The sequence below is a fragment of the Cinclus cinclus genome, chromosome 14 (genome assembly GCF_963662255.1).
Source record: "Cinclus cinclus chromosome 14, bCinCin1.1, whole genome shotgun sequence".
In the NCBI taxonomy this organism is placed as follows: Eukaryota; Metazoa; Chordata; class Aves; order Passeriformes; family Cinclidae; genus Cinclus; species Cinclus cinclus.
The window spans coordinates 14,120,395-14,137,595 of record NC_085059.1 but is presented as its reverse complement, the minus strand read 5'-3'; the positions used below and the strand labels follow the sequence as shown (position 1 = coordinate 14,137,595).

Below are 17,201 nucleotides of genomic sequence, written 5' to 3'. Positions count from 1 at the left end.
GAAGTCTGTAAATGAGTCACTGCTTCTCAGGGAGGACAAAGGGAAACTGTAAGTTCAGTGGTATTCTGGGCTGGTTACCCTGGCCTCTGCTTTTGAAACCTCACTTGAAAGACAGCTGCAGGCAGCAAGAAATTCCACAAATGGAAAATTAATTAAACTTTCTTTTCTTCTTGGTCTCATGTGGATTCTTCCTTTGATTCCTTTCACATAAGGAGCCTGGAGACTGATAGGAATTTACCTGCAAGCTAAATGGAAATTACAATGGAAGGGCTTCAAAAAAAGATGTGTAGAATCCATTGAAGGTGGATACAACATGCTGAAGTGAATGTGGGCGTAAATGCAATATTAGCTGCTCTTCAGAACGAGCATCTGAGAAATTGTAGGCTCTATTTTGTTTGGAACAAAAAAACAATGAAACCACAAACACTGTGCAAGCCTCACAGCCCCATCTGTTCCTGTAATTTTTGCCTGTTGCAGTTCCTATGATTGTCTGCGGGATGATCCCTTCGAACATGACTGGCCTTCCCTTCCACAGCTGCCAGGGATTCACTACTCCATGAACGAGCAGTGCCGATTTGACTTTGGTCTGGGATACATGATGTGCACAGCTGTGAGTACTTTACTTTGGCTTCTGCTATTTCTCATCCAGGAGTGGTCTAAGTGTCTCTGACATGTCCTTAATAGGGACAGTGTAGTGAAGCCCCCAAGGAAAGGTGTTGTGCCCTCTTAGCTGTAAGCAAGGATAACAACTGAATGTTGACATACATATTATTCTAAATATCTCTGGTTTTGTTTTTGTTTTGTTTTGTTTTGTTTTTTTAACTAGAGTTACAGAAATAATTACTGTGTAGTTTCATAAAGATCTGTAGTTGTTAAGCAAACTTGCTGTATTGTTGAGCCTCCTCTTGCTGGCAGCTGGTTATTTTGCTATAAAACTCCCACCTGGATGTGGAGGAGATGGATTTGCTGCCACATCTCGTGGTGTTAGCACAGGGCAGCATGCTTTTATGATCCAATTTTATGGAAAATGTGATGCATTTTGATGCTTTGCAAGAGAAAATATGTGTGACAGCAAGTAAAGCAACTTGTAAAGACTCTTGATGGCATGGTTGGCTCTCGTGTATGAGGAAAACAAGAGGCAAAGTCTAAATTAAAAGCAAGGCAAGATTAGTGCAATTCTCAATGCACTGGCCTCAGAAAATAGAGTCTTCTGCAGCAGGACTGTGCCTCCCACCCCCAGCTCTTCAAGTAGAACAAAATATTAAATGGAAAGAGATGTTTTCAGCTGCTGGCAGTGCTGACATGTAACATTTTTGCTTTCATTCCCATCTGCAGGAATATATGTGCTGTGCAGTGTCCCTAGATAATGGATGAGAACCTTTAGAGCGTGAGCTGTAGTGTTGTGTCTTGACACAATTCCCTCTGATGCTGCCTTGGAAGAATGTCCCAACTAAAGAGAATCTTTTCTTACAGCCATCTTCCAGAGCCTGAGAGATGGAGGCTTTCTATTCTTCTTTGTTCAGAATAGCCAAAAGCATGTCCAGGAATCATGATTTAGTATGTTTTGTGGTGGGTGGTTCCCATTGTCTCCTATAGAAGCCTTTGCATTGTAGGTAAAATGCTGATTTATTCGTCGGACTGGGGACCTGATCTCAAATTTCCATCCCCCTGAGAAGGAGATTACAACAGCTGAGCTAAAGTCTGAGCAGCTCATTTCCATCTCCCATGGGTGCACAAGGATTTTTTGCTTTGTTTGCCAAATGAAGCAGACCCATTTGGAAAAGCTGTAAGAAAAGGCAGTGTGTCTCACTGCTTAAGGGAACTGGTTGGTAACTGGTTAGTTTTACTCGTGTAAAACTATTTTTGCCTGACTTTATTCCATTGCATGTGGATGGGATCTTTCCTCAGAGTCATGATTCTGTATGCTCAAATATTCAATCCACAGACATCATGGTGTTCCTCAGGGATCAGCACTAACAGCTTTCATTTTATACCTAGGAAAAAAATCTGCAGCTTCTGTTGTTTCCAGTGGGATCTCTCTCAAAGCATCATCATCACTGATTTTTTTCCTGTGTTCCAGTTCCGTACATTTGATCCCTGCAAGCAGCTGTGGTGTAGCCACCCTGAGAATCCTTATTTCTGCAAAACAAAGAAAGGGCCTCCGCTGGACGGGACCATGTGTGCACCAGGGAAGGTGAGAGCTGGTGCCCATGTGTGTTCACATGTACTTGTGTGCAGCTGGGGATGTTCCCCTCAAAATCAAGAGGAACAAGAGAAGAACCTGTCTGGAGGACCTGAGGTTTGCTAAGATGTGGGGCAAACTCCTGAGTGCAAGTGAAGTGCTGAGCTCAGCTGCTTAGAAGATGGTGCTAATGGCACATGGGTTTGATCCCTGTAGGGGCCATTCACTCAAGGGTTGGACTTGATGATTCTTGTGGGTCCCATCCAACTCAGAATATTCTGTGATTCTGAGCAGTGTGAGGGGAGGACCTGGGGTGAGGGTTGGCATGTCCTGCATGGCCACTCTGGGACCATTAAACTCTGGGACCTCAGGCAGGTCGTGGCAGTATCTGCCCCACTCAAGTCTCCGTGGAAAAGCCAAAAATGGGGAAATTTCCACTCTCCTACGACTCTTTTGAGGTCAGGGTGTTGTGCTTGGATCAGCAATGCTGCCGTGGTGCTGCCTGGCCTCCCTTGTGCGGGGGTGCAGAGAGCAGTGAGGGCTGGAGACACAGCCAAGCCACGGCCCTGGAGCTTCCCGGAGGGAAAGGATGGATGTGGGGGTTGAGTGGCAGCTAGAGAGAACCCACATGACAGCACAGAGGGGCTGAGCAGAGAAGGGCAGGTCTGTGGAGGTGGATTTGCTGGTTTGTTGAGAGCCCGTGGAGGCACGAGGAGCAGTGGAGACATGGTGTGAAGTGGCAAAGGCTCAGAGAGCTCCGGCTGCTCAGCTGGAGCTGCTCCCAGCCCCCGTGATCCTCCGTGGAAATCCCATTCTGCTCACAGTGGGTCTGAACTCCAAGCCCTTTGAAGTCTGATGAAAAAAATCTGGCTTCCCTGGGCTATGGATGCAGTGACTGAGGGGGAGAGGAAGATGTCGCTACTTGGAAAGGTTTTTTTACAACCCAATGTATGACATCATTTATGCGATAAATGAACCGTATTAGCAGCTGCTGTTATGGTTTGAAAAGCCTTTTTTATGAAAACATTATGTTAAATTAATTCCCCAGCAAGTCATGCTCTTTGCAAACCACTCCCTTCTGGTTTTCTCTTCTTTAAATGATTCCTGTTATAAAAGCTTTGTTTCTTATTAAAAAAAAAAAATAATCAGGTTACAGTCCGAAATTATACACAATTTTTGGATACCTTTTATTTATCTTGATTTTTATATTAAAAATATTCATGACCCCCAATTGAAAAATACAGTTATATTCCATTTTGTTGCATCACTCTCTTCCCTGAGGTATTCATTCATATTAGTATTTGAACAGAAATGAGGAGAAAAAAGGAATTTGTAACCCTACAGTTAAGGATCTGTCAGTGCTTCCATTATAAACAGTTTGTCAGGATATTATGCAACTCAGCTGTAAAAATTTTCTTTGGACTGGAACTTGGGATCCAAGGCTTCAGCAAGCTGTGCAGACAGCCAGGCTTTTGAGCTCAGCCGAGATGCAAGGGAGTATGTGCACATTCTGAAGTTTTAGTAGATGATAGGACTCTGACTGTTTTATTCTCAAGGGAGCTGTCCCAGTTTTTTTGATAAATAAAGTTGCTGCCACCTTCCAGAAGAACCTGATAAAATATTGTAAAATGAGAACCATTTTATTAGATAAGGCTCAGCAGTCTGAACTAAATGTTTTGGGGTTTTTTTTTTTAATAAGTGTGAGTTCTGAAGATTATATAGCTGACTTTATGTATCTGAGCTCAGTGTTTCACCAGTGTATTTATTAGATGTTGGTGTTTTTAATACAGGTACATCAGATCAATACTTTTACATTTGTTCCTTTCCTTTCTATCCCTGCCCTCAATTTTGCCTTCCTCTGTTCACTCTCTTCACCAACTGGGACAATACCAGACGCTCTTGCCTGAATGCACAGGGCTGTAAAATGCATTTATTGCCCAAAGCTGGGACTCAGTTGCCGTGGGGCAGCTTCCTTTCAGGTACATCTCCCAGGATACCTCATCAGCACTTGAGAAAAAGGAAAATAATTTCAAACATGATCTCCTATTTTCTTTGGAATCATGCCAGAAAAGTACAGAAATATAAGCAATTAAAGATGTTGATTGGGAAAGATTCATTTGTTTCCCACTTTAGAGATTTGCAGTTTTCATGATTTCATGCCAGTAATTCCCAGGGCCTATTTTAAGCTCAAACCAATCACAACAGTGCTGATGTGTCACAGAAACATCCTGGCTTTGCTGCAGCTGAGGGGACGGGGTGCCAGAAATGAAAGTGGTGCTGGGGAGGCGGACACGGCGTGTGGTGCGTGGATGTTCTCACCTAGGGCTGGTCTTCACATAACTGAGAACTGATCCCAAATTCAGCAAGATGCCATTGAGGAGAATCCAGTCCAGCTGCCTCCCTCCTCACTGATGGTCAAGGGGCAAGAACAGCCATGTGGGAGACATGAAATTTGTAGCATGTTTTCAGCAGGCAGGATGGTAAGGGGCATGTGTCTGCACACCCAGGCTGTGTCCTGGACCCGGGCATCGACCCTTTGAAAGAGAAGATGAGGCTTTCTAATGCTGTCTGTACATGTGTACAGTAAGTGTATATTTATGTAAATGTTTGTAAGCTCTTCTGTGCCTAGGGTTATTTGAACTAAGTTGCCAGAAGAGTGAGGTTCTGCCATTTTGAAAACTTATTAAGAAGTCTTCTTATGCAAATGGAGATACTGAGCAAACATTACGTTAATTTGCAGCAAACTAATAATTTGCTGGGTTTAAATATTAAAAAATAACATATTCTCCTGGAGCTTCCCAGTCAGAAAACTACTCTTTTGATAGAATCCTAAAGGAAATAGAATGATTTATATTGCTCCCAGCTTGATTTTTTAAAACCAGGTTGAGTTTTCAATAGCAAGAGGGAAGTTTCTATCAGTTTTGTGAAGTTTTGATCATGCCGCCACTTGCAAAGGTCACATTACCTTCCACGAAATAACTCTAGTGTGTAAAGTTAAGCACATGGAGGTTCAGAGTCTTACTGTGGAGTCAAAGACACTCCATAAATTGCTATAGTAAACCATGCAGACCAGACATAATTGTGCAAAGTTTAACTCTGCCTGGCATTCTGTAGATTGAAAGAAAACATGTGCTGTCAGCTGATAATTTGTTTACTTATATACAATTCTGTTAGCTCTGCCATTAGCCTCAGGCTTCTGAATCCAGGCAAACTTCAGAAATCTATCATCAGTTTTTGTTATTCCATCTTTTAAAAATAAAACTCTACATTTATGTCGGCTGAAGTAGCTAACTGCTCTCCACAGGGTAGAAATAAAACCCAGAGTCAATCATGCAGGGAGATCAGATGCTTGAGTCCATCTGCTTGCTGCAGTGACTAACATCAAGGTTTGCACTACCTGAGCCTCTTTTTTTTTTTTTTTTTTTTTTTTTTCTGGAGACAGGTAAGAGCCTGTTAGCTGCCCCTGCCAACCAAGCTGATGTTTCTCTTGGATTTGGCTCCTGTGCCAAGGATCCAGCACAAACCTAGCAGGTCTTCTCTTTGCTTGCACTTTGCTAATGAGATGATCTGAGTAAAACTTGGAATGATTTTTTTACTCTGTCAGGAAAGGAAGGGAATGATTAAATATTGAAATAAATAGATATTTTTGAGAAGAAAAATGGACTGAGAAAAAAGGTTTCTGAAAACACTAATGTGTACTCAAAGCAATCCAGTAAGTTTCCCACTGAGAAAGCTGACCTCAGCTTCTCTCTGAGACAGGAGACAGATGGGTGAGTGTGTGCTGTGTTAGTCACCACAAAACAGGAAGAATACTTGATTCTCTACTGAAGAAACTTTTACTGCCTCAGAAACTTTTACTGCCTTTTTAGTCCTCAGTGTTGGAACTTTCAGTTCATCCCTTGCAACTAATTATTCTCAAACAGATGGAGCAGAGCAGGCCAGCCTGCGTGTGATGGGGAACACAAATAAGTAACCCACTCCTGATGGGACCTCAGGAGAGTAAGGAGAACTGAGCACTTCAGCCATGGTGCAGTATGAAGAGCATCAAGTGAGGAGATTGGAGAGGTGCCCATTGCTGCCCCATATAAAATAGTTACGGATACCCACAGAAGATCTTCAAGTCTTTTCTTGGAAAATTGACTTGGAGATGTGTTAAGCCCACAGGAACACACTGGCTCTTTTTTTGGCATCCACAGCAGCTGTTTCAAAGAACTGCTGAAAACAGCAGTGGAATGTTTTACTGCAAGAAATTTAAGCTCCCTGTCCTGGAAATTGCACTTGTTTTGGACTGCCCTGGTTGCCAAAAAAATAGGCGAGACTGCAAGAAGTCATCTTGTCTTCAACTAAGAAAACAATTTGCATTTACCCATTTTTTTCTCAGTTTAAAAAATGTGCTTCAATGTGCTTCATTCTTTAAGTGAAAACCCCTGTTTATGGAGGGAATAGTGCTTGAAACTGGCTCTTTTCCACCTCATTATGTAGTTAATGTAGTAGCAATGGGAAGGGTTGGCTTTAACTTCCTTTATTACTCTGGAGATTGCTCTGTCTCTGGTTTTACCTTCTCATGCATTTTCTTGCATGGATCTGCCCAGAGTAAGATTCATTAGTGAATCATTTTGTTTTCTGTAGGCTCCTTTCTTTTAGTCCACAAAAACCAAAAAAGGCAGAGCTGGGGGCGGCTCATTTTACACAAATGCTTCTCTCCTAATGGCTCTGCCTCAGCTTCCCAACAATCACCATCTAACCAGCTTCTCCACTAAAAATCAGTGCTGCTCTTCCCTTCACACAGCAAAGTCAGTAACACTTTTCCATGCTTGCCTTCCAGTTCAGGGACCAGTCTCAATGTCAGAGAGGGGGTTTATTAGAGGTTGTTACTAACCTGTATCCTGCTATTCCTGACTAAAACAGGGAAAAGAGGCTGGGAAGCACAGTGTCATCACATCTCTCTCTCTCCTCCATGAGTCCAAGCACAGGATTCTGGATCATCACATCATGAACATAGGCTAAATGGCTTCTGAAATGGATTTGGTGACTGCTGTGGAACTCACACCTGAGAGATGAAGCAGCCTGATAAAAGGAAGTGTGAGCAAGCACAGATCAGGAGCTGTCACTTCACATCTGCTTCCAAGCCCAGCTGAAATGTCTATTGACAAGCTGAAACGTTGCCAGCTTCCCCTGCACTGCTGAGTGGTCCCCTGGCTGCACAGGGCCCCACGACTCAAACTGTTTGTTCAAACAAACCTCTCTAAAGCCATAAGTAAACAGTCCCTGAAGGGTACAGCCCTGAGCTTCTAAACCAAAAAAAGCAAAGGACATATTAGGATTTTGCATTTCTTTTTACTGAATTATCTCTTTTTCTGTCAAACATCTAAGAAAAATCTGTTCATTGCAGCTCTGGAGCAGGATTGGTATAATTGGCTTTATGGCAACTCATCTGTTTCATAGGTTTTGACTTCAAATATCTGAAGTCATGGGAAAGAAAAAAATAGTTGAGACCTAATTTCTACTCTCTCTTCTATTCCTTGTCCAACCAAATCAGCCCCAAAATAAATTGCATGAATAAGGAGCCAGTCACTGAGCAGATTACTGAATCGGTAAGCTGTGCCTTGTCACCATTCTACTAATGATTCTCTCTTTAAATTCAGCATTATTAATGATTATCCTTCACTTTCATATTTGCCTTCTAGATCACTAATCGCTCTATGCTCAAGAACACTCTCCTGTTACATATCTTCTGATTTTGTTTTTGCTGGCAGCATGCATTTAGCCATATGCTTGTCTTGTGCAGCCTGCCAAATTCCTGAGTTCCAGGGCTTGTTAAGCTGTGTAAAATGTTGTTGTTGACTTGAATGTTAAGGAAAGTAAGTGACTGATTTCACTTGTTGTTGCAGCCATCTGTGCTCCTGAGCCAGAGCTCTCATCCCAGCAGTAACCGTTAATGCAGACAAACTGTGACAGTCTCATGCAAAGTCGTTTGTTTGCTGGAATATATTTTCCAGCACCCACACTTCATCAGTAGACTTTTATGAAAGCAGAAATAGTACTGAAAGGGGGCAGAATCTTGTGATCCTTGAGAAGAATTCTTTGTGACTTCAGCTGAGAAAAAATTTCTTGATTAGGGACTGGAGAAATTGACGGAAAGGCATTGACAGGTTTCTTTAATGGGAGATGACAGTAGGGATGATCAGTACTGGAGCTATGAAGGCTCTTAAAGAAATAAAATAAATATCTCTATGGTTTGAGGAATGCAGCAAATTCTGTGTTTCAACTGCTGTAGAATGACTGTGTTAAGTAACAAGGTAAAGGAAGGAGAAAGTGTGGTAGGGCGTGATGAACTGTGAAGATGTAGGACTGTCCAAGGCTGTCTCTAAGGAATGCCTCCTGGCTTTTTGGTCGGGTTTACCATGAGATCTCCAGGGAGATACTGCAAAACTTTTTATTTAATAGCATTAATGTCTACAACATGAGTTTGCTTTAATTCCATGACACTTTGCTGATGGCATTTATAATAGGAGTATGTGTGTGGATTTGGGAGCAGCTGGGCAGGATGGTGCTGTGGCCAGAGCTCCTGACAGTGCTGCCTGCAGAGGCTGCAGGCACTAGTGGAGGCAGGATGTTACTGTTAGCCTCCAAGATTTGGGATTCTGCCATTTCCCTTAAACAATATCCCTGCTGGGGAGAGGTGATGAGGAAATGTAACACTTAGAGCAGTTTAACAAACTTGGTAGACTTGAAACCTGCATGCACATGTGTGCGTGCTGAAAGTGTATGTTTATAAAATCTGAGTTTGGGATCATGGGCGCAATCTGACAGCAAGTCCCTCTACTTTGTACTGGAGAGGTGAAAAAAATCCAGAACTTGTGCTGAAAATTATAGTGTGTTGTACAACAGCTTCTCATCTGATGTAAGTTAATAATGTAATCGTTCTGACATCTGATTCTCTCTTTCAGCATTGCTTTAAAGGTCACTGCATCTGGCTCACACCAGACATCCTGAAGCAGGATGGACACTGGGGGGCATGGAGCAAGTTTGGCTCTTGCTCCCGCACGTGTGGCACCGGGGTGAAGTACAGGACACGTCAGTGTGACAACCCACAGTAAGTGACACCCCACAGCAAGTGACACCTCACAGCTCCACTGATATGCAGAGGCTCACAGGGAGGATCCTCAGTGCATGACTGGTGCAGCAGTGCCATAAAGGATGCTGAGTGGTGCTTGTTAAATCTGACCTACAGCATAAGTTGTCATAAATTCTACTTTTGGCCCTTAGCAAGTCATGAATCATCTTTATATCTCAGTTTATCCATCCATTAAACTGGTTATGGAGTTACAAGGACCTCGAAAGTGCTAATACAGTGCTTTGTAAAGCATAAGTAAAAGTTTAGGGTCCTATGTATCTCATTTTAAAATGTGAGTATGAGATAATAGCAGTGATTTACTGGATTTTTTTAAAAACCTTTTCTTTAATCCACCTTTTGGGATATTTCAACCAGAAAGTTGAATATTAAAATATTTTCAAATTGGTTTAATTCCAAGTTGTAACAAAGCTCCTGAGATCAGAACCTTCTTCAAAGTTAACTTGTGGAATTATGAATTGTCTGGCTTTAATAACTTATGTATGGGTCATCTAGATAATGTAGAATGATTCCATTTCAGTAACAGTGGAAATAAAGTATAGTTAATGCAAATGATATGAAATGTGTAATTATTGTTCTTAGTGTGGTATCATAAAATGTCAAGATCCTAACAGCAAGAACTAAAGCAATTGTCTGAATTATTTTAACAGAGATAATATTTTTAACATTGAATTTCTTGGTTTGTTGATTAAGAAGTTGAACTTGACTAGTATTAAAAATCATCTTATCATTGATTTTTATTTTTTTTTTTAGTTTTATGAAGCAGCATTTTCTGATGGAAATGGCTCTGTTAAGAAAAAAATTTCCAGTTCTCTTTTCAGCCTTTATTACTTTGGCAACAGAGAAGTGACCTTTATAATTGTGGGCACAGCTTTAGTTGTAAAACCTATTTGCATGTCAGAAAAGCCTATTGTGCTATTTAAAACATTTTCTGTGTTTCCTGGAAGAGGGTGCAAACCCAGCTTTGGGTCCTGAGCTCTGCATTGCCTAATCTGCCCGGGGTCTGGTGCACATCACAGCATTGAACTGGGCTGTTCTGCCTTTGCTGCTGCATTAGGGGTGAATGTGAATGAGTTCAGCTGTGCTTTCCTTTCCTGGCTACACCAAGAAAATGGCTTTTCTTGCCTTTATCAACTAGTTTGAACCTCTACTTGCAGAAGTTGCTTTTAACTAAATAGTGACAGCAGGTTTTGAAAGGAAATATGTCTTGTACATATCAGAAATACAGCCCTGGCTTCATCAAGTGCCTACTGACATGACTGGGAAACAACTGCTCCTCAAAAGATTTGACAGACACTTGATTAATGAAATAATGGCAAAACTAACCATGAGTTTCTCTCCCTGTCAGTCCTGCCAATGGAGGCCGCACGTGTGTGGGTCCGAGCTATGAGTTCCAGCTGTGCAACACCCAGGACTGTCCCAAGGACTTGGAGGATTTCAGAGAGGAGCAGTGCCGGCAGTGGGACCCTTACTTTGAGTACCAGAACACCAAACACCACTGGCTCCCCTATGAACATGTTGATGGTGAGCAGCCCTTCTCCTGTGAAAACTACAATCAGTTGCAAATATGAATAAAAAATTATATAGGGAGGGGTAAAACATCTTTCCAGGAAATCATGCCTCCTAAATCTGTTAGGAGTTGTTTGGAGGGATCGGTGAGTATCAGTTTATGAGTGATTCAATTAATACCATGTATTTGGATTTTCAAAAAACTTTGGACACTGTTTCCCAATAACAGCTGTTAAATAGATTTACCATGAGATAAAAGGGAATGGTTTTGCATGGGAGGATGGCCCACCCTGAGAGCTGCAGAAGGACCTTGTGACACTGAGTGACAGAAGAAGGCAAAGGAAATTTGTTGTTAATGAATGCCAGTCATGTGGATATGGGAGTAAAAACGTGTGTGTGTGTGTGTGTGTATGGATCTGTACAATGGTGGGCTCTGAAGAGAAAGGCTGGAAATAGCTTTAGGAAAAGATCAGTTCAGTGACTGTGAAGGAAGAGATGGAGAGCACTGACCTGTCCCCATGTACCTGCAAGTCGTGTCTACACTTTAAATACCTAGGTAATGCAGCTCAGGTTGTGCCCATCTCATTGCTGCCCACACTGCTAAAAAGTCCACAGCTCAACTCAGGCCAGAATAAAGCAAATATAAATGACCTCTGGATGAGGAGAGTTTGGATAAACGAGGACTTTTCACCCTGGAAAAGCAAAGATGTAGATTAAAAAGATAGAGTTACAGAGTTGTGAGTGGCCCAAAGAGACTGAACGTGGAATAATTACTGAGTTTCTCATAACACAAGCCTGGGAACATCAAATAAAATTATTGGGTGGCAGATTTAAAACAAATAAGAGGGAGGACTTAGATCAAAGCATCTAATTATCTTGAAATTCACTGCCACAGAAAGTTGCAGATGCCATAAAGTCCTAGAAATTATTTTGAAAAATTCTTGACAGTTCTGCAGTCCATTAAGAGCCATTAAACATCAAGTTTTAGCCATGGTTTTGGAAGTCCCCAAACTGCAGTGTAGGAGGAACTGGGAGAATATTCTGAGAAAAGTTTCCGTTTTATTCCTGTGTCTTTCTGCAAATGCTGCTGGCACTGTTGGGTTGGATGCGTGCTGGCTCTCAACCAGCAAGGTCAGGCTGATGTTGTGGCCTCTTGACTGAGATCACCTCCTAGAACTTGTTCCTGTTCCTGTTAATGCCCCGGCTGAACTGTCAATGCAAGTGCAGCTGGTTGATTTGGGCCATGTCTGTTCTTGCCAGAAAACACACTGTGATGTTTTAACAAACAAAAAGGCACAGGGCAATGAGTGTCAACTTGTTGAATGAGCAGTGTGATCTGCTCGCTGGTTCTGAGCCCGGTCCCTTCACTTGACAAGTTCTTGAAGGCAGGGTTGGCCTAGCAAGGGGCAGCTTCTGGGCACCCACCCCACCCTCAGCCCAGCTCCCATCACTGGGAGGGGAAGGGTCACTTTGGGTGAATCATTTTGCATTCCAGTGAGAGGATACTCTGCCAGAAATTAATAGCGAATTCCTTATAATTAATTTGCCTGATTTTCTTCCCAAACAGTTCTCAGAGTTCCCTCATTCTTTTCATGCCATCTTGGTCAGTCTGGGATTTTCAAAGGCACAGACACAGCCTCACAGCTTGATTTCATGAAATAGCTTTGGTGGCACAGGGTGAAGGGATGAAGGCTGTGGCCTGCAGGACCTTTGCTTATGCTTTAGCCTTTGGAGCAGTCTGATGCAAAGACCAGTGAAACAAATCAGATTTTTTTTTTTTCAGTTAAATTCAGTGGCTTCTGGGTCAGAAACCAGCCCTTTGATATCTGAGCACTGATCCCTGGGCACTGCTGGTTCCCAGTATAACTATGGTATAACTGCAGACACCTTGAGAGTTACGTTTACCTGTGCGGGGTTATTAGAGGGAACAGCTTTTGTGTGAAAACAAGGCCAGAGACAAGCTTATGCTTGAACTCAAATCTATTCAAAACTCCCTTTTGTAAGGATAAGGCATATCAGTGATATACTTGTGAGGATAATGCAGTTGTGGCTCAGAAGTGACATAAATCCATACACTTCACAGGCAGCTCAGCTGGACGTGTCTGACACATTGTGCAGGGCATAAGAACAGAGAGGAGTGCCTCATGCTGTGGGCATAGAAAAGCCACTGAGCTGGGTACACCCCAGTGTGTCCTTGAGCATCCCATTCCCCGTTGTGCCATGGCCTGTCTCCTGTTCCAGGCCCTCTGAGCCCCCTGCCTCCTCACCCCTGCCGTGCTCAGACTCCTGCATTGTGCATCTGCCAGGACAGCAGGGAGTGACCCTGGCTATGAGCTCCCAGCCTCAGTTAAATGAGGACTCAGAGAGCAGGGATTGCACAGGCACACCGTCACATCCGTGCTCCTGCACCTCTACTGTGTCCAGCACCAGTGAATAGCAAGGAAATAATTCTTTGCAATTTAACAGCACTTGCACATTTACTGTTCCCATGGAGCAGTGGGAGCAGAACCATCTCTAAAATGAAGCCCTTGCACAGAGTTGTTGGCACCTAGACAGAGCTGCTGATATTTTCATTTAATCACATGCAGTGAATGTGTGGTGTGTGTGGGGTGGGTGCATACCCAGGGGTGGTATGTACACATCCATCTTGTGCACCGCTTAATGTTTCTAATACATACAGATCTGTCATTATTATGATCTTAATGATCTCCCATTAAGAATTTGCACCACAAAAGTACGTGTTTTAATCGGCTAGACCCTGGATTTTCAGCATGACTTCTCTGAATGGTTTGGGAGCAGTAACAAAGGTCTCTGATGTACCAATACCCAGTGGCCTTGAGGACGTCAACAGCAATAACAAGGACTTTATAAAAAGAGGGCAGAGGCCATAGAACTGTACAGGGGAAGAACGCAAAGGGCCTGTGAAGATTTATTTCAGTTGAACTGCTATAATGGAAAGGTTGTTATTGTTTTAAGTGGTGGGGAAGGCATTCCAACTTTTAACCATGTAAGAATAACAGAATCTCTATTTGTTTCATTTAGCAGAAAGGCCATCTGTTCGTCAGTGCCAAGGAAAGCATAGTGAGTTCTATTATGGGACTGAGGACAGCAAAAGACATGGATAAAATGAAATACACTAGTGGAATACAGCTTTATTCAGCAACTGACTAGTCATTTTCAGCTTTATTTTTTGTTCTTAGCTCTTTGAAACAGATTAGAGAAAATACCACTTGTCTGGCTGTTTGTGCATGCGTTAGCAGTAAAAAAAAGCTTTTTTGTCTGAATTGTTTTGACATCTCATCTTGTTTAATGGTTTAAATTATTATAAATGCAAGTACAACCATGAGGGAAAATTAACTTTGTGGTTGGGATGAAATACTCTGGCCCAGCTGTCTCTGAAGAAATTTTGGATGCCAGGTTCACTCAGTGTCAAACAGCTGCTTTTAATGGGAAAATTACTTTGGCTTTTTTTCATTTAAGTGCAGTACAGGAGAAACCAGCATCTTTCACAGGTAGTCATGCAACTGAGAGCTCTGCCAGATTGCATCATCTGCAAAGGATTAAATAGATCCCCCTTCAAAGTCAATGATCTGTTATTTTTAAGCCTGTCTTCTAATGGTGACACATAGATGCTTTATGATTCAGCATTTCCCAAGAGATCACAGGATTTTTCAAAGGGGATAAGCATCAATGATTTATGGGTACCATGCTGGGCTCTGTGATGTGTGCAAGGAAGAAGGGAGAGCCAACACTATGGAAGTGCTTCTCACAAGGTCAGCAACTAAACTGAGAGCTGAACACGCACAATTTGGATCATTTTATTTTTCAGCTAAGGAGAGGTGCCACCTGTACTGTGAATCGAAGGAGACAGGGGATGTGGTGTACATGAAGAGGATGGTACATGACGGGACCCGCTGCTCCTACAAGGATGCTTACAGCATCTGTGTCAGGGGGGACTGCCTCGTAAGTGTCTGGGGCTTCTCCAGAGCTCAGTGTGGAAACAATTCAAACTGTACCTTGAGTACATCTCTGAGAATAAGTATAATAACACTTCGGGCAATAAGGAGATTTCATTAGGATTGTTGTCACAATATTTTGTGTGATATTCACAGTTGCCATGCATGTGTCTCGATTCCAAAAGCACCTACTTACACAAGTAATATCTCATGCAGTATTTTAAGATGAACTATTACAATTAGCTTTCAAGGAAAACTCTCCCTGCTGAAGTTTAATGGGGGTGGAATGTACAGTGAAATAGGAACACACAGCAGCTTTCAAAGAAAGTGGTGTTAGGATTGTTAGGAAATGGCTGATGTTCATTTTCTTGGTATTTGATCATCCTATTTTTAAAAAATCAATGACAGTTCCTCTAAGTTGGGATCTGCTGCAGGTCATCTTTCAAAGGAATTAGTCTCTGACTAGCAAAACACTGGTGGAGGTGCTTATCCCCATACAGATGCCTAGATTCTCCAGGAATTTAAGTATCTGTCTTAAGATAAGCTGAGGTTTAAGAGCTTTTCCTTCAGTAAGAGAACCACTGTGCAGCAGAATATAAAAATATAGTCACCCAGTTGACAGCTATTATAGGAACTGGAAGTATTAAAATCTGTTTAGGTGTTGATCTTCCAAGAAAATACTATGAGGTGTGCTGCTTTGCTAAAGCAGCATCTGGGGGTTGACGTGTAAAGTGAAGGCTCATTTGAATGAAGAGTCGATAAATACAATTACTGTTTCTCTCTTTTGTGCACAGAAAGTTGGGTGTGACAGGGTCATAGGTTCCACGAAGCAGGAAGATAAGTGTGGTGTATGTGGAGGAGATAATTCTCACTGCAAGGTGGTGAAAAGAACATTTTCAAAAGTACCAAAAAAGCAAGGTCAGTGCATCCAGTGTGGTTTGTCCAGGGAAATTCAGGGTATTTTCTCTTGATCTCTTCATGGCAAGTTTCATGGCAAGTGCCAGAACAATTACAAATAATTTACAGCATCATTAATTCCAGTAAACAATCTGGACTTGCTTTCAGATGTGTTTATAATTTGAAAATAAGACTTCTGTCCAGTGAGCAGTTAAAGCTGCTGGTAGCAAGGCCTGTACAGGAGCCTGGCATAGGAGAGGGCTTCGCTTCTCCTCACTGGAGAGCTGTGGGCTTTTGCTGCTGATGTCACCCAGCTGCTCTGTCAGAGCAGTGCTGCAGTAACGTGTCATCAGCAGGCACGAGGTCACGGCAGGAAGGAGTTTGTGTGGTCTCCGTGGATGCATACGGCACTCAAAGCCCATTTTAGTCTGAAGCAAAGTCTGTTGATGATACTTGAGGCATCTTTCTTCTGACCCGAAGTTCTTTGTCCCTGCCATGTTCCATCACCTGGCACAGAAATGGGAATGGGAATAATGCTGGATTTGGTTAATCTTGTTTATTAATACACCCTGCTTTCAGAAAATAAGATTTATTTAAAAACCCAAGACAAACCTTCCCTGCTTGTGGCATATTAATCCATAACTATCTTTTCAAATATCTCAATACAGGATACATTAAGATGCTTGAAATTCCTGCAGGTGCAAGACATTTACTTATACAGGAAACAGATGCCACGGCTCATCATCTTGGTAAGTAACAAGTAGGAAAATTTTCAGTCACAATAATTTTTTCTGGTGTTTATTTTTGTCTCCGGAGGCTGACAATGTGTTTATACATTTGTTTACCCATTACCCACCCACACCATGTACTTTATCTAAGTATGTTAAATTAGGAAACTTGTTTGGCAATTTGATTTCCCTGTGCTGTATTCCAGGGTGTCCCAGCCAGATCTCTGTGTTGGTATGTGCATGTGTGAAAGCTGCTGGAAGAAACACTGAGTTACTTTATGGGTTGCAGTGTATTATCTTTGGGGGTTGGAAGCAAATGATCTTCAAAGTCCCTTTCAACCTAAAACATCCCATGGTCTTTGTGTGCATCTTTCCTGCTTCCCACTCTCAGTAATTGCCCAGTCATATCCAGATTTGTTCCAGATTCTGCCCCACTACTAACGCTATTGACACTCCAGCAGTTTAGGAGGTAATGGAAATCCAGTCCTCCCCTGGCCCTGTAATCAATGGGAAGCAGTGACTAGTGGGCTGCTGTTAACTGGAAGGAGATTCACAGGCAATGATCTGCTAATTACAGTGTGAGTCATCCCAGCTTCTCTCCAGTGAATGCTTGCCTTGCTGCTCATGGCAGCCTGGCCCTATGGATCAGGGAGCAGTCCTCGTTCAAGACAAAGTTCTCTCGGGGTGGGGTGAGTGCTGTGCACATGGACAGCTGGCTCGCTGTCCAGGCCACTGCTGAGGGAGCAGGATGCCAAGGTAACTACCAGAGAGAGGATGGAGTTAACATCTGATCT

At 42.5% G+C, this 17,201-nt stretch overlaps 1 protein-coding gene across 1 annotated transcript in view; it reads left to right on the top strand.

The window, feature by feature from the left end:
* The window catches only part of ADAMTS2 (ADAM metallopeptidase with thrombospondin type 1 motif 2), a 168,290-nt gene that overhangs the window by 138,792 nt on the left and 12,297 nt on the right, over positions 1-17,201 (top strand). Inside the window, exons 9-15 of the mRNA XM_062501880.1 lie at positions 478-610; positions 2,081-2,194; positions 9,133-9,278; positions 10,666-10,841; positions 14,656-14,789; positions 15,577-15,700; positions 16,348-16,428. Of these exons, the coding sequence (XP_062357864.1) occupies positions 478-610; positions 2,081-2,194; positions 9,133-9,278; positions 10,666-10,841; positions 14,656-14,789; positions 15,577-15,700; positions 16,348-16,428 (908 nt within the window). The remainder of the gene's footprint in view (positions 1-477; positions 611-2,080; positions 2,195-9,132; positions 9,279-10,665; positions 10,842-14,655; positions 14,790-15,576; positions 15,701-16,347; positions 16,429-17,201) is intronic.